The sequence below is a fragment of the Hesperophylax consimilis genome, unplaced genomic scaffold, assembly GCF_061612785.1.
Source record: "Hesperophylax consimilis isolate HC1 unplaced genomic scaffold, BYU_Hcon_1.0 scaffold_39, whole genome shotgun sequence".
NCBI lineage: Eukaryota > Metazoa > Arthropoda > Insecta > Trichoptera > Limnephilidae > Hesperophylax > Hesperophylax consimilis.
In genome coordinates, this window is record NW_028301269.1 from 240,627 (window position 1) to 258,655 (window position 18,029).

At 35.0% G+C, this 18,029-nt stretch overlaps 1 protein-coding gene across 2 annotated transcripts in view; it reads left to right on the top strand.

The window, feature by feature from the left end:
• Positions 1–231: 231 nt before the first annotated feature.
• The window catches only part of LOC149408993 (transmembrane protease serine 9-like), a 94,149-nt gene continuing 76,351 nt past the window's right edge, over positions 232–18,029 (top strand). For both annotated transcript variants that reach the window (XM_089650239.1, XM_089650240.1), the window contains exons 1-5: positions 232–388; positions 2,225–2,346; positions 12,070–12,249; positions 13,465–13,630; positions 13,705–13,926. In XM_089650239.1, the coding sequence (XP_089506365.1) occupies positions 265–388; positions 2,225–2,346; positions 12,070–12,249; positions 13,465–13,630; positions 13,705–13,926 (814 nt within the window). In that variant the 5' untranslated portion in view covers positions 232–264. The remainder of the gene's footprint in view (positions 389–2,224; positions 2,347–12,069; positions 12,250–13,464; positions 13,631–13,704; positions 13,927–18,029) is intronic.

Consider the following 18,029-nt stretch of genomic DNA (forward strand, 5'->3'; position numbering starts at 1 on the left):
CTAATCTGTGCTGATATGAGCGTTTTCTAAGTCTTAGTTACTGGTATTTTGTCTTGCCTAGTGACCATACCTACTGCTGATTTTATCCAGTCAACAGATAATGGTTTGTTTTTATCGCAATGTGCATTGGATTGTGATACTGTAGTGAGGATGTCAATGGACTAGTATCGGTGCGCGCGTCCTACGTGAAAGGCTATGATTGAAGATGACGTATTTATGTTTCCAGATTGTGGGTTGGAGGATACACACGCGACCCCTTTGGTAATGGGGGGACAGAAGGTGAGAGCAAAGGAGTTTCCTTGGCAGGTGGCCATATTCTACAAGAAAGGTGAAACTTTCGAGCACTTATGCAGTGGCAGTCTAGTACGGAGCAGGCTAGTGATCAGCGGTGAGTTTTGAGACATTCTATTTTATTTAAAAATATATATGTACATGATGCATAGTTTAACAAATGATTGTACAAGTTACAAAACATTGCAAGCAGCTGTAAAGATCACCTATGGGTGGTAGAGATTATAAAGGGGATTTTCCTATTGAATCTCTCTTCGAAGAGGTAAACTAACTATAGATATGAGAAGAAATTTCAATAAAGAAACAATAGTTACCGACAGTAGCGTTGGCAGTCAGTCTTGGATACTCATCAGGAACAGATTAGCGAATGGTCTGCCAGAGCTCTCTGAATTATTCCACAAACTGATCCAATATAGTTGTCTTGCAGGCGGAACAAGTGTGTAGTTCTTTCTTCTGAGCTGTTGATGTATATGTTCTATACAGTAAAGACATTTTTTGTTGTTTTTATGTTTTTATTAACTTATAAAATATGACATTTTTATATCTAGTATCAACCTTTTAACAAATTATTTCTATGACATTACATAGAAACACTTTACCCTTCATCTAAAACTTACTCTTTACAGTATTTAAGCATAACCCACAAAAAGCAGCAAGGCTTTTAGCTTCTTTAACATCTGTCGATAGTTCATTCTAAATTTAAATCCTTTAAAACCCTAGATGGTTATAACTCGTCGAATCGACTTACTCTTTCTCTCATAACTTTTTTGTGTTTGCTCAAATTGCGCTCTTTTTTTACACAATGTTAGTTGCTGACGAGATCTTGCTGTGAGTGGATGTGCGTGGTGTAAAAATTTTGCGAACATAGAGATTTACAGGTATGTACTCGTCGAACCGACAAGTTATAACTTTAGTGTGACTTTTTGAATTTGTATGGGCACTTATTTTTTAATTTAGTTTGTTTCCACTTTTTTATATAAAATAAGTGTTTTAATTTGTATAACATAAAAACTGTTTTTAAGCAGTTCTGATTAATTTCCGGTGAACATTTTGAATTTTCATTTATTTTAGAACTGCAATATGGACAGCAAAAAAGCTCTCACGGAGAATAGAACATAGAAAGGTTTTTATTGCATTGTGACGATGATTATCCCATTGATTCTGATATTTTCGGTCTTGAGGAAATCGATTTTAGCGACGACAATAATAACAGCATGAATCGCTGGTGACGCCATTTTTGGAAAAAAGGCTGGAAATACCCAACTTGCGGTCCACCCTAAAGCATAATATTCAGCAAATTTTACCCAGTCTACAATCAAAAATTGAAAATGTTGACGGGGAACCAAAGAAGCGCAAAATATGTCACTTCTGTCCATCAAGCAAGCGAAGAATGACAAATTCTTTCTGCATGAAATGCGCCAAGAGTGTGTGCGGTGAGCACAAAGTTGAGCTTTGTGCCTCATGTGTTAAATGAGGTTTTTTAGTATAGTTTTATTTTTATTTTTATATTCTTTTATATATTATATTCAAAGGCTGTGCATGAAATAAGTCACTTTACTTTAAGTTTTTTTTTTATTCTGTATTTTAAAAAAGGTAGTTCCTTAAAAAAACTAACAAAGAGGCTGGAAACTAATGCAAAGATTAATGCGACAAAAAAAAATATTTTTGTATTTTATCTTTTTTTTTACTCTTTAATAAAAAACGTTACTAAAAATGATTTTGGTGTATTTTTGACTTGCATAGTTCGCATATAGGAATTTCTTAAAAACAAAGTTCGTAGATTCGACGAGTTATAACCTTAGTGTAGGGTAAAAATATAATAACCATCCAGGGTTAAAACAGAGATTATTTTGGGTTCCCCACAAATTTGTGTCACATAAATAAATGAAAATGTAGGAATATTAAAAGCTTGTTTTTTCTGTTTGCTTTTCAGCTGCTCACTGCTTCTCTGAAGAAACTTATAACCATCGGGTTAATGTGAGTGATTATCGAGTGGTTGCAGGGAGTCTCTCTTCTTCATGGACTGTACGAAGGCCAGGCAGACAGCAAAAGAGGGTTGGTTACAAAAAACACACTTTCATAAATAACAAAATGATTCTTTTCCGTATTTATGAAGAATCAGCATAACCCTGCAAGCCTCTGAAGGACATTACTAGCCACAAGCATCATATTCCATAGAGCCTCTCAAGGACATTACTAGCCACAAGCATCATATTCCATAGAGCCTCTCAAGGACATTACTAGCCACAAGCATCATATTCCATAGAGCCTCTCAAGGACATTACTAGCCACAAGCATCATATTCCATAGAGCCTCTCAAGGACATTACTAGATGTCTACACGTTAAAAAAGTTTTTTTTTTACTTTTGTTTGACGTCGTAAAAAGAAATTACTATTCTTCTTAGTTATAATAAAACATTTATGCTTGATTTCCTAGATAATATCTAGGAAAGTCCCTACACAAGAGAAATGTGTTTTCTAAATATCGAAGTCTTTCTAAAGTATGGACGTTTTGAATAAAAACAAATCTGATTAATGTTTCATATTAAAATATTATTATTAAAAAAGATCAATATTTTTTTCAAATTCAAATATCTGAAAGATGATTTTTATTAGAAACATAATATAAATCCGAAGATAAGATAAAAAAGAGCTATTATAAGATTGATGCCAATTGCGGTGTCTTCGTTCCTTTCCCTAATTCGTGGGACTCGATAAAACTTTGCCTGTTTATACGCTCTCTTTTACTATACATTGTAAAATATAATAAATGTTGGTTTTCCATACTAAAATATCCGTAATCAGTAATCCTTAAAGTTGGAGAATTATCGGCGGTTAAAAGCAGACGCGTTCTCGACCGCGAGTTGTCAAAAACCACCGGTAGTTAAAAAGTCCACCTGTTCGACAGGAGATCCGGCCGGGCACTGAGTACTCTATTATTGAGTACTCTATTATTTTAAAATGACTTGCCCCGCGCAGACTAGACAAACCATACGCACGGAAACAGGAGTTGCTTGAAGAGATTTTAAAGTAATGATGAAAGAGAGAGTGGCCTGTTTGGCCCGGAGCTCGTATGTCACTATATCAAAAAAATATGGATGCCACATCTTCCTCAGGCGTCCCCGACTTGGCTCATTCGCTCTAATGCCCAAACCATCTAAGCGTCCATTTCTTGATCTTACTCACTACACTCACATCAGCTCTGCACTATTTTCGGATCTTTGCACTATTTATCACACGAGCATACATTGTTTTACACACATACGCCTCAGGGATCTGGAGAAAAGGGACTGGTTCTATTATGTTTGCGCCCACTTTCAAAGACGTTTTTAGCGGCAGTACTTAGTGACTCTACAATCCTCCCATATAGTTCGTCTATGGCATCTTTATGAAACTTATTTTTGCATCCTGACTTTTTACAGAGTTCGACCCCGCTGCTGCATTTAATTCGGTTTGTTAAAAATGATGCAGTTGCAGAATAGGACATGATCTGGGAAGTATTATGTGCTCTCCATTTTACTGGATCTAAAGCCATCGGGGAAATTTCCTCCGTTGCGGTTATACCTGTTGTTTCTAAACAAATTGACATGGGCCGGTGATCTGTCCAGTCAACATCGTACTTTACCGAAATATTTTTTGTCATCTTTTGAATTGTGGCCGTCCCTATACAGTGATCTAACCAGCTTGTTGTGTTATGTGCATCACTAACATATATGTAAGAATTTTCAGGCATTTTTTCAACATCAGTGATATTTGTTTTCTTTGCAGAATGATAATAAATCTTTCCCAAATAATGTTCTTGGATCGGCATTAAAATCACCCATAATAAGGCAGTTCGTATATTGTTTATCTTCAATAAGTGAATGCAGGTTTGCCAGGCATCTTGAAAATTCGGGTATGTTATCATTGCAGAAAGTTGGCATGTAAACTGTGAGAATGCACAACATTCCTTTATCCAGCTTTATTGCTATTCCCGATAACCTATTGTCATTGCAGTCGATAGCCTTGACCCTTATTGCGCTCCGCCACAATACGCCCGTTCCACCGTAAGGACGCCCTCTAAGTATGCCGGTAGATGTATCTATGGCAGATGTGCCCAAGCTTGAAAATTTTGGGTGTATTTCTGAAAGATAATTTATGTCAGTGGGTAATAGCCATGTTTCTTGTAATAGAATGAAATCATATTTTTTTTTTTTTTTAAAAAACAAATTCAATTTATTCAATAAACAAATTTACAATGTGTGATATACATTATATATATTTCACTAGTAATAAGATAAGATATTATGATATGATTAATATTTATTATTTTTCAATGTTCTCCCATAAAAAGCAATTGCTTGTGTGTATGGGATGAGGTATTATTTGTTTAGTTTCTTAGATTTTTATTTAATTTTTTAATTTTTTGTTTTTGTTTTTCTTTTATTTATTTATTTTTTTTTAAATTTAGTTTAGGTTTTCAGTATATTTTTTTAATTGTGTTTTGAATTCTTTTTTTTTTTTTTTTTTAAGAAAGACAAACATTCCCGGGTCACAAATAACCCAACAATGTTTGAAAATCTCCTACTACCACCACAGAAAGCCGAAAATGTTGCTTGTGTTGTGATGGAGGACTTAGCCAGCCGAGGAATCGAACACGCGACGCTCGGGTGAGACCCAAGCGCTATGCCCACTCAACCACTGACCGGTTGAAACTATCATTTAGTGATCTTATATTTTCTGGCAATTTATTGAAGAAATTTGTTCCTAAGTATTTGTAGTTTTGCTGACCCAAAGTTTTTTTACAAATCGGAATTGGTAACATGTATTTTTGCCTGAGATTTGCTATGTTTTTGAATGGTACGGTTTTGTTTAGGATATCATCTTTGTAAACTTGTAAGGTTGCGTGATACAGGAAAAGAGTATTTAATTTTCTGACTTTAAATTCTTTGAAAATGAGTTCAGATGAATATAAAAATGATTTCTTTAATATTATTTTAATTATTAGTTTTTGCGCAATGTAAAGAGGTTGTGTGTGAGTTTTATAGGCGCCCCCCCATCCTATTATACCATATTGGATTATGGATTGACAGAATGCGAAGTACGTCTTTCTCAGTAGTTCTTTATTTAGAATATGTCTCAAGCAGCTAAAAATTAAGGTTAATTTTCGTACTCTGTTTTTGAGAATGGTTATATGTGGTATCCATTTTAGGCATTGGTCAATAGTGATCCCTAGATATTTGGTTGAAGTTTTAATTTCAATATTAGTACATAGTAAGTTACAGTGGTGTTGTTGAGTGCTTGGTGCAGAGTGAATTCGAATGTTTATTTCATGCGGCGTATTTGGTTTGTTTATGAAAAATGGTACGTAGTGTGTTTTTTTAGAGTTTAACGTTAGTAGGTTATTGTCAAACCATGTTTTCAATTCATTGATGTCTGAATTAGCCTTTTTGTTCAGTTCTAACCATGTGTTTGCTTTTAGAAGAAGCACTGTGTCATCTGCATATGAGACAATTTCCCCGTATTTAGCAACTGGTGAGTAAATTATTTTCCGTACTTTATTAATTAGTGTTACAATTAGAAATCAATAAACGAACGAATGACCCAAATTTAACACTAATTAATAAAGTACGGAAAATAATTTACTCACCACTTCTCAGTATTTTCACAAAACCCAAGCAGTATAATGCACCCAAATAATTCATAGCAATAAAGTCATTAGTAAATAATTAAGAACCCATTACCATTTACTGAGGGGAAAACATAGATTGGTTTAACCAACAATAGATCATGTCATCGGTGTAACCAGTAATAAATCAATGTATGCACCTTCAAAATTTACATTTGAAATAGTATAAAAACGTCGTCTCAATGTGGACTAACCACAGTTTGAAAATGGCCTTGTAAGCCGAAACAGCTGTCACAATAATAAAAAACTAAAACACTTGCAGAACTTAATAATAATATTATCAAATTTAATCTAAATTAAATTTATAAAAAAAAATTCTTGAGATACTTCTTATGTTCATATTCAGCACTAAAAAAATAGAATCCCTATTTTGACACCATTTGTTAATTTCGGTAACGTTTTCGCATATTTCTTCTGTAATGTTGTAGTTTTGGTCTATTTTTTTTGCAATGTAATCATTCATGTTAGTTGTAGTTGATTCGTTCCTTTGCAAATTGTAACATTTTTATGCGTTGTTTGCATTCTTCATTGTTTGCTTTATGATTTGTTGGAAAAGAACTTTTTTTCAAAAGATTGTTATTTGTGCAGCTTATGCACTTTGGGACTTCATTTTTGTTTTTACAGTCTCTAATGCCGTGATCTCCAGCGCAATGAGGGCAAATAGGTTTTTCATTTATTCTTAGACAGCGCGTGGCTGTGTGGCCGTATTTTTGGCAGTGGAAGCACTGCATTAGTGGGTTGCAGTCTTCCACCTTTATTTGGGAGAAACCCAGGTTTACTTTTTGTTTTTTTATTAGTAAATTTCTAATGTCTCCAGTGCATTCGATAATAATGTTTTTTTGTTTATATTTTTTTATGTTGATTGTTCCTTTTATTTTATTTTTTTCTTCTACATATATTGTTTTTATGTCTTCGTTTTGTAGGATTAAGTCATTCATAAATTCTCCATTATTATAATTCTCGTCGATTCCTTTGAAAATCATACAAGGACTTTTCTTTTTTAAATCGCCCACGTTTATTCCTTCTAGGTTCATTTTTTCTATTTCGTTTTTTGTCTTGATCCTATCTTCTTCTTTATTAAGGTTAATTATAAGTTGGTTTTTCGATGTTTTTCTGATGCTAGCAATACCAACGCCAGTGTTTGATATCTTTACGTTCTTAGTTATTATTTCCTTGATGTCTTCTTTTTCGTTTATTGAGCTTATAATAATGGGATATAAAACCGGAGATTTGTGTTGCGCGCTAACTTCAGCGTATGTTTTTACATTTTGATTTGTTGTGATTATTTTTTCTAATTTTTGACTGTAATTTTCATTATTAATAATTATTTGGTCTTGCAATTCAATTATTTTATTTTGTAGTTTTAATTGTTCACATTTTATTGCTTCTTCCAGCTTTTTAATATTGTTTTCCAAACTTTGTTTTATTTTCGAGTCTTTTACAGTTGTTATTTTATTAATATCGATTCTTATGTTTTCTATTAATTCCTCCATATTTATATTTTTATTAAATTAACACTGTAGTGACATCTATTGGCTTACTTCTAGTAAATTTCTTCACATATTTCGTGAATAAATTTCACTGTCCTTCTCACTGATCTGCAATTGATACTAATAATTTTAAGAGGATCCATTGTTTAGGTATTGTTTGAACTTTTGTCTGAGCTGTGATTTCTTTCTTTGTAGATTCGATACACTATTCCTTCGGGCCAAAAATCTTTTTCCATAAAAACACTGATTTTCTGCGCGAGGATTGTTATTTTAAATGTTTTGAACGGGGTCGGTTTGAATGGTTTGAGCCATTCTACGTCTATAAAAGGTTGGTTCTTAGAAGTAACATAGTTTTTGAGGTCATCAGCACTCGTTTCTGTTGCAAATCTTGAGGCATAGATTGCCGTTCTTAGAGGAGCTGCCTTGATCATAGATATGGGCCCTGTTCCCTTGTGATTTTTATTAATTTTTCGTTTTTCCACCATTGTAAAACCTGTATTATCGTTGTTCTGATAATTCCGAAATATCTTTGTATCGGACCGCGGGCCGTTGTCTAACGGTTTCTTGGTTCCTACGTTTGATTTATTAGCTAGTGCATTAGGTTATGTCTTTTGTTTGGTGTGCGTACTAATACTGTCCTGCTCCGTGACCTTGACATTGACCAAGGGCATTTCTTCGATACATTTAGGATTATCATTTTGATTATTGACATTTATTGATTTCAACTCGGTCCTCAAAAGGGTCATCTGCTCTCGTAGCTCATCTACATCATTTTGTTTGCACATTTATGCCTTTATGGTAAAGAGCTCAGTTTTTAAAGACACAATATCTTTTAAAAGTGAGGTTATGTCAACTGAATCAAAACAAACTGGAGGTAATTTGTGCAGGTTTTTGGCCACAAAAGTTGGCATATCTGTTGGCTTGGTTTCTTTTAAAATTTTGATCATATCATAAAGGTTCTTTACCTTTTTTCCATCGCCCTTCTTGGTAATTCTTCTGTCGTCAACCTCTGAGTACAGGAGATCTTTCGATAGTTCCACCTCGTCTTCACTGAAGTGCGTGGAACAAATTTGTACGATTGACACTTCATCTAGCACATCTACTTTATTGAGTAAAAATGTAAGAAGTTCATTAATAACGATTTTTTCACATTTTTTCACTTTTTCCGTCATCGTGACGTTAAAACTGAACCGTCCGTGATTGTTGTTGTTAACGGACGGTTGATTATATGGAGGAGGAAAAACATATGCCGATAGTTCGTGCCACATGCGAGCCGACTTACGCAAAAACGAGTTGGAGAAACGACCCGTTCTCATAAAGACAAGGTCAACTTTACTGTGAACGTGTGTTCCACTCGTGTTCGTCTTCTTCTGCCAGTTCCATATATTATGGTAGGTACCAGCACTCCATGGTGGACTGCTAGCTTCGCTTCTTTGAACAGTTTGTTAGCTCCTCTAATCATCCATTAATTACCCATTATAACCAAGAACTCGACCACCTGTACTAAGTCACGAAGCGTAATCAAGAGAGATGGTAAAAAGAGCAAGTTCAAAATTTCCCATTTAACATTAATCCTTTTGCTGCTATTTTGGATTTTTATGGTCAAAGGTATCCCTCAACCAGTCTCTTTCGATCCGGCCCGCCACGCAGTAAGTGGGCGAACACACCCGCCAGGACCTAGAAAAACCTCACCCTATGAACCCGTGTACCCCTGCTAAGTTATGATTTTTTATGGTTTTGACTTTTGCGAAAGTTTCGTTTCAATCTAAATATACATATATTTCTTATGAATAATTCAAGCTTCAAACAGTCGAAGGAACACGTCATTTTGGTTTAAAACGGTACCATCTCACAGTCATTTCATACGATATTCGACTCTAGGGACTAATACTTTGAGTTCAATATCACAAAAGATTACGGAATCAGATAAAACCTTGTGATGAACAGTCCACCGATTGCCCCCTTGATTGGTTCATTTATATCGGATCAACGAAATTATAGTAAAACCAGATATATGAACATGGATCAACTTTGTCTAATTAATTCTTACCTGGATCAACATACTACGGGAATAGATCAACATATATGAGATCCACAAAAGTATGCCAATTTGGGTAAATCGACAAAAATTGTGCATCCGATTTCCATACAAATTTTGAAAATTTTATGATCAGTGATAATTATTGTACCACTGTTGTCAATTCAAACAGATATATTCCATCTCTCATATATAGCCAAGTTATATGGTGGATCAACTTTGTCTCACAACTTTTTACTGCATCAACATACTACGAGAAGTGGTCAATATATATATATATATATATATATATATATATATATATATATATATATATTAGGGTGTCCCAGGACATAAGGAAGATTTTTTTTTCATGAATTTAAATATGCATACCCTCTTATTTTATTCCATTTGATCCCAATAACTCATATAATAAATATTATTTTGATTAAACACCGGCAACCCGTGCCGACTTGATGCCAAACATATGGTACAGAGTTAATATGGAAGGATTTTCAACTTTCATTTTTGTCGGATAAATAAAATTTAAAAATGCACAAATATTCAATTATGTAGTATTTTATATTTAAAAATGATTTATTGATTAAATTTTTTCTTCATAGTTTGTTTTTACAGTCAGGATAAATCTTCCGGTGTTCCTGAACGCATCGTAACAAAAATTATTTTTGTTCCTCTTCGACCGTGAGATTAAGCCATGAAAATCTTGCATTAACTTAACAGTTCTTTCAGCTGTATCATTCACTACCCTCAGCGGCGACACCTTCTTTCTGACTTCTTGATACGAAGCAATATTTGATCACATCGTAGGGAATTCGTTAAGAAAACTGGCATCTGTTTTCAGACGATCAAACAAATACTTGTTCTTGACTGAAATGAAGTCGTAAATATTTTTCTCGGAAACAAAAGTCACTAAATTATGATATGAACAAAAACCACAATACAAAACATAATTTAAACTACTTAATAAACTTACCATACAATTTACCATCAAGATCTTCCTTCGATGGGATGTAAAGTTTGTCGTGGGTTGATAAATTATTTTTTTTGATATTTCTAGCATTTTTATTTTAGTTGTTTGATCCACAGCGTCGTCAAACAGCGATAAAATAGATCCGTCATCGGTCAAATATCATAACTGCTTAATGAACAGAAATAAAGCTGCCATTGAGATGTTTTCATCAATTTTTTCTCGATTTCAAAAAGCACAAGTCCTGGTAAGGTACTTTAACTGCTATAATACATTGTAACCATGGCTTGACATAGGATGTTACTATGAACAGGCAAACGTCTAAAAGTGCCGCCTTATCCTTACCGGTAATTTTAAATTGCGCACAAATTAATGATATTTTCAAAGAATAAAGCGCCTTTGCCATTCATCGAGCACCTGGAGGTCGAATCTTAAATTTTCTCGCTGTATCTTCTCCTAAAACTATCACACAGAGCTCTAAAAACTCTCAATAGTCATCTCCAAGTATTTTTGTTGTCAGTGCAGTATGGTAAAAGTCAAGCAAATCATCGATTTCGGAAGCGGTTAGGTGCAATGTGAGATTTTCTCTGTAGCACTGAATTTTATCGGGATCAACATTTTTACAGTTATCTCGAAACTTTTTGAAGAGTGGTATGTCAGGCCTTGTAGTCACTTGACTGATTTTTACTTCAAATACAGCTTTTAATACCAACTATGGCTATATTTTGTTGACAGTTAAATTTACTTTCCGGATATTGTAGAACAAAACTTCAAGAACTTGTCCATTAGATGGCAGTTTAGAACCCGATATTTGGTGTTTTACGACTCCTATTAAAAATATACTCTTTTTAGAAGTGCGTAAATCTAACAAAATCTTCCCTGAACGAGTGATTTTCATTTACTAACAAAATAGCAAGTTACTACAAGCTCATCAACACGTTTGCTCGCTAGTGTCTTAATGTACAAGTACTGACATCTTTCGATGCAAGTCGGCACGGGTTGCAGTTTTCCAAAGTAAACGAAATTTTTTTCGAAACGAAAGTGTTTTGTCATTATTAAAACAAAATTAGAGGGTATGCGTTCAAAAATAACAACTTTAATTTTTTTGGGACACCCTAATATATATATATATATATATATATATATATATTTGACATACAGTATTCGTACATACCTCAACATTAAATATTATATAAATTAAATACCTCAGAAGCATTTTGAAGTTCAATGCGAAACTTAACCTTCGCACGGTGTCTTGATTCCATAGAACCGATGGGACATACTGAATTTTGATGATATAACGAAATTAACACTTTTTATGATTGAAAAAACTTTTTGAGGATTATCTTAATGTGATTTGAACGTTATTTTTTTATGCAACCAGCGTGGACAAATTCATGGTTTTAGTGGAAGCAACTAATTTTGATATAGATGTTAAAATGATGAAAAGAGATATCCGTATCTACTTACATATTCTAAATACTATAAAATATTTTGCATCACTCAATATTCAACAGAATTTAAACAGCGTTTCAGCCAGTTTCTGTTCAAAATTATTGTGTTTCATGATGATTTTTGTTATCCAAAATCAATAAAAAAAACATCAATTTTTTAGGTGCTTGCAGTCCGTTTGGGGAAGCTGTACGGAGGAGATGGCCGAAACTTTCAAGATGACATCGCCCTCGTGCAACTCCACACCGGGTTCACCTTCTCCAGCGTAGTGCGTGCAGTCTGCCTGAATCTGGTAGACATTGAGCTGCACGACATGCAGACTAGCCCAGGCAGTCTGGGGAAGGTAATATCTAAATTGATAGTTGTGCAGATCGTTAAGGAGAGCGGTACGGAACGGTAAGGTCGCCCTCGTGCAACTCCAGACCAGGAAGTGTGGGGAAGGTAATAAAACTACAACTGAAATTTTCGCTTAACTAGAAACCATGCGTTCTGAAGAAAGGGCTGATTTTAATGTCCACCAGCTTTATTTATCATCGCATTCAGAACAAGTGAATGGTTTTCAGCATTTTACTTAAAATACGTTATACGTCTGCGACCAGATTTTTATGATCTTTTAACACAAATATGATTTTGTGTTTATTTAACTTTTAAACTAACATTAAAATCTATGTGACACATTGTAAAAGTAAACCATTCTCGCATTCTGGATGTCATATATTTTTTTATTTACATAAATTATTTTTGCGATGCTCTCAGCAAGCCGCACCAAAAGTGGTCACGGATCGCACGCGGCCTTAGTTTCTCCACCCTGGTGTAAAAGGTGGTTAGGTTGGTTCCGGTCCCTTCGCCGGTCTGCGCCTCGGCCCCGTAACATTGTCACCGGCCTGCATCTCCCGCTCATCTGCCGACCAGGTACATCACACCTTTGGCTACTCTGTTTTACACTAGAGTACCCGGAAGACTCCACGTCATCCCAAGTGCTGAACACATCCACGATTCCGGGCTCCACCAACGCGGTGTCGACCCGCTGACTTCGACTACTCTACGCCGCTTACACCTGGTATCATCGCCTTCGGTCCGGGTTTACCTCACAACTGCGCTACTGCCTCACTCAAATAAACGCTGTGTCATACAACCTTTCTCTTTCATTGTCTCACTACCACATCCCAGAAAGTAAATACGCATTAAATAGCGATTTGGGTGGGTAAATATATTTATCAATTAATTCATTTATATATCGATAAGTGAAAACAATAAGTTCTTCTTTGTTGAATGATAACAGATTGCCATCGAACCATTTTTTGAAAACCTTGATTGGCTGCATTAATAATCTCGTTACATGTGGTTTTCGATAGTTATAGCAGTGTCTTCAACAAAGGATATGAATTTACCATGAAGTGAAAGTTGAAACATTTGATTATCCTAAATTACAAACAAAATTTGACCAACGATAGTCATAATATTATGTATTTTTAAATATTATTGTATGTATGTAATTAGTTAACCTGTTTACCCATTATTTAAGAACAAAAGTGAATGATAGTAATTGTCCCTGCAGGTGCCGGGCTGGGGGCTGACGGAAACGGGTCAGGTGTCCGACAGACTCAACTTCCTGAGGGTTCCTGTGGTGGGGGATCTACAGTGCATGAAGCAGCTTAGCACAACCAAATACTCATATTCTAGATACATAACGGCAGACAAGATATGCGCGGGACACAATAACGGTAAGTTATGCGCATCAGTAACATCTATAATCCCTGTCTAAACTACACTTTATTCATCTTGCATTCCATTCCAGGATCAGTCATGTGCCCGGGAGACAGCGGGGGTGGACTGGTGTTCCCGCTGCAGAACACAAGTGAAGATCCCCTGCGCTGGTACCTCGTTGCAGTTCTGAGCAACGCGCCGAGATCGCGAGACCTGAATAATAGCTGCGTGATTAACATAATCACCCTTTATACCAGTGTATTTAAGCACCGTCTATGGCTGTCCAAAAATATGGAGAACCTTCAACCACAAGGTAAATCTAACTTCACACAACTAACCCACTATTAGATTGCCACCTTTTTAATATAACATTTAACAAGTGACAGCTAAATAGAAAGTCTTGGCACATTGTTGATTTGGAATTAACATAGAATCTAGAATGCAAGTTTAGATAACACTTGGTAGAAAAGATAATATTTATGTTGAGAGGGATAACCAAAATACATGAGATCTAAAGTTTCCACTTCTCTGGCCTCAGAAAGTACATTCTGGGTAGTCAAGCGCGTGAATTTTATAAATATCTAAAGAAACGAATATGAATAATGAATAACGTCCAATTCTCATTGAAATATGTGAACATTTTTTTGGAAAAATTTGCAAATTATTGGAACCACAGTTTTGATGGGATAGTCGTTTGTATTGATGCATTCAAAGTAGATATAAATAAATATGTGATATTTTATCGATTTGTTTCTTTTTAAATTATGTTATTTTCAATTGCCTAAAGTTATTATACTATGTTAGGTACAGGTAAACTAAATTTATTAATATATTGTTTTCATCAAACAGAGAAATGTATTTCTATTTTTATTGTAAGCGTCTAAAGTCATAATGTATTATATACTATACATATGTCACAGATATTATATACTATACATATGTCACAGATATTAAGCTGGTTTAATTAATATTACATAATATAAAGTAAAGTGACTAGTTGCCACAACACGGCTCAAGCTAGCGTAGCCACTTGAAGACATCTGTACCTACCTATGACATTATCTCATATAAAGTAAAGTGACTAGTAATTTTTACACGTAAAAAGAAAATAAAAGGATGGAGCAATCCAACCTTCTATGGAAAGGAATTAGAACCCTCTGACACGGTTAAGTACCTCGGAGTCATCATAGATGCCAAACTGAGCTGGAAAAACCAGGTGAAAACTGTAGGCAGAAAGGCCTGTGCTCTAATGTGGGCAACAAGCATTGGGAAAGTACCTTGGAAGACGTATGGGTGACTATCAAATTCAGCCAGAACAAATTAACGAGATGTCTCTATATCTGTGCTCTTTATATACCTCCCCCGTTGCTTGTTGATAATTTTTAATACCTTTTTAAAAAAATTAGCAATGTTATGGAAGGCGTTGGTGAATCAAATTTGTTAATTATAGGAGATTTCAACCTGGCAGGTATTCGTTGGACCCGCAATGAGCCTAACCAGACTCATTTCTTATCTCCAGAAAATTATAATAATGACATCGGCAACCATCTTGTGAACTTTCTTGCCCTAAATAACCTCAATCAATTCAATGACATTGTGAACAGTAACGGTAGAATCTTAGATCTCGTTTTATCCAATTCACATGAACTACAAGTCAGGCAAAGTACCGATATCTTAAGTCGCATTGATGTACATCATCCACCCTTAGAGATTGATTATAGTTTTGATTTCAAATTTACAAAAATGCTAAAAAATAAAACCTTACTTAAATATGATTTTAATAAAAATGATTACATTCAATTCAATAGGGAATAACAAGAACTAGATTGGGCATTACTTTTACCTGAATTCATGTCAGTAGACAATATGGTTTCTATATTTTACACTCATCTGAATCGTATAATTGAGAAATGCGTAACCAAAATTGTAAATTGTAATAAGCAGTATCCCCACTGGTACTCACCAGACTTAGTTAAACTTATTAAGGAAAAAAATAAATTTCGAATTCTCTATAAAAAATATAAAAATCCTCGTGATAGAAAATCTTACGAACTCTTACGCACCCGTTGTTCCAAACTCATTAGTAATTACTACTTTAAATATATTCAACAAATCGAATCGTGTCTGGTTAATCATAATAGCGTTAAAATTTTTGGAGATTTATCAAACAAAAGAAAAAAAATAACAGTACTATCCTCCAAAATATGACGTATGGAGAAAAAAAGTCATCCAATGGCGAGGAAAGCAGTGAACTATTTGCCCAACACTTTTCATCAGTATATGAGAAAGATAACATAAGAGGCAACGAAGAGACTCAACCTCATCCCGTTTTAATTGATCAATCAAACGGCGTTCTGCACACAGTTAATATTAGTGTGCACGATGTAAAAATAGCAATGCTTAACCTCGACCAGAGCAAAGGTCCGGGTCCCGACAAAATTCCACCTATCCTAATTAAAAAGTGTGCACACAGTCTCGCACTCCCTCTGACTATCATTTACAGGAAATCGTTGTCTTCATCCGTTTTCCCAACAAGATGGAAACAAGCAAATATTGTACCTATACCTAAAAGTGGCGACCTTCACGACGTCACAAACTATAGACCCATCTCCATTCTCTGTTCATTTGCTAAAATTTTCGAAAAAATAATTTGTCCAAGTCTGAATTATCATCTCAAAAATCTTATTACTCCAAAACAGCATGGATTTCTCTCCCAGAAATCAACATCTTCCAATTTACTTTGCTATGTCATTACCTTAACCGAAGCTGTCGATAAAGGTCAACAGATAGACAGCATCTACACTGACTTTAGCAAGGCCTTTGATAAGGTAAATCACAGATTATTAATACATAAACTAAAACGCATGGGTGTTCATGGTACCTTGCTAAACTGGTTTCACTCCTATCTAACTGACCGTGAACAAAGAGTAGTATTTGATGGTTATGAGTCAAGAGGATTAGATGTGCCGTCTGGAGTACCTCAAGGGTCCCATTTGGGCCCGATCTTGTTCCTTGTTTTTATAAATGACTTGTGCGATGTTATTTTGGATTCTAAAATTTTATTGTTCGCCGATGATTGTAAGATTTTTAAAATTATCCACACATTACTTGATTCAATACTCCTTTAAAATGATATCAACAGAGTTTCTAAGTGGTGCTCTGACAAAAGAATGTTTCTGAATTCTTTAAAATGTGTCCACATAACTTTTACACGTAAACGCAACTCAATCTCAACTCAATATTTTATCGACGGTACTAAACTCCAGGAAGTCACAACCATTCGGGACCTAGGCGTAATATTTGATAAAAAACTAACTTTCACACCTCATATCGACAGCATTATTTCTAGATCCCTAAAAATGCTAGGATTTATCAAACGAAATAGTACAATTCCTTCACCCGCAACGTGTTGGAGTACGCAAGTTCTATATGGAGTCCAACCTACAAAGTTCATATTCAGCGAATAGAGCGGGTGGTTCAAAAACATTTTATGTACCACCTAGCGTATTGTGATAAGCGAGCAAAAATATAAAACTAAGCTGGGGTATGACTCACCTTTACCAAGAATGTGCCGTTATTTTAACGAGACATATAAAAGTCATCCCATTGTTATGTTATCAATGTATATGTATATATATATATATATATCAATTATGTCAATGTTATCACTGGCCACCTTCAAATCAAACGTAAACAAGACTTAAAGCTACCTATCGTGTTGATCTATAAAATAATTACTGTTGCTGTTATGAAATGTATATGTAAGTGTATGTATTTGTGTATACATGTATGCATGTAGGTGCATACATGTACATTATTCTTTACTTATAGTTTTGTGTTCATCAATGTTGTGTTTGTCTGTAATTAGTGATAGTATCAACCAAGTTTAATTAGTGTAATTGAATTTCGAGAGCTTTGATATGAATCACTGTTGACAAACCTAAGAAAAAAAAAAAAATAGTAATAAAAAAAAAAAAATAAATAAATAAAAAAAAAAAAAAAAACTAGGCGAATCTGCGGCAGAACGTGGGGTCTCAGACCTAAAATGATGCAATGGCTTTACACAGCCGTTGTAAAACCAAGGATCATGCACGCAGCCCTGGTCTGGTGGAGGAGAACAACACTGAAAACAGTGATGGTCACACTCAATCACATACAGGGACTTGCATGCAGAAGCATCACAGGAGCCATGAGAACCACTCCAATACTAGCCATGGGAGTGCTGCTGAACCTACCCTCACTAAACATAGAAATAGAGGGGGCGGCGATGGCGGCAGCCTACAGGTTACATTGCAATGGCCAATGGAGAGGAGAGTTGCCCAGAAACAGTCACACGGAGATAGGAATAAGACTGAGGGCAATTAGTCCGACGACTGGGATGAAGCAGGACAAACAAGCCGAATACTTCTTCGGACA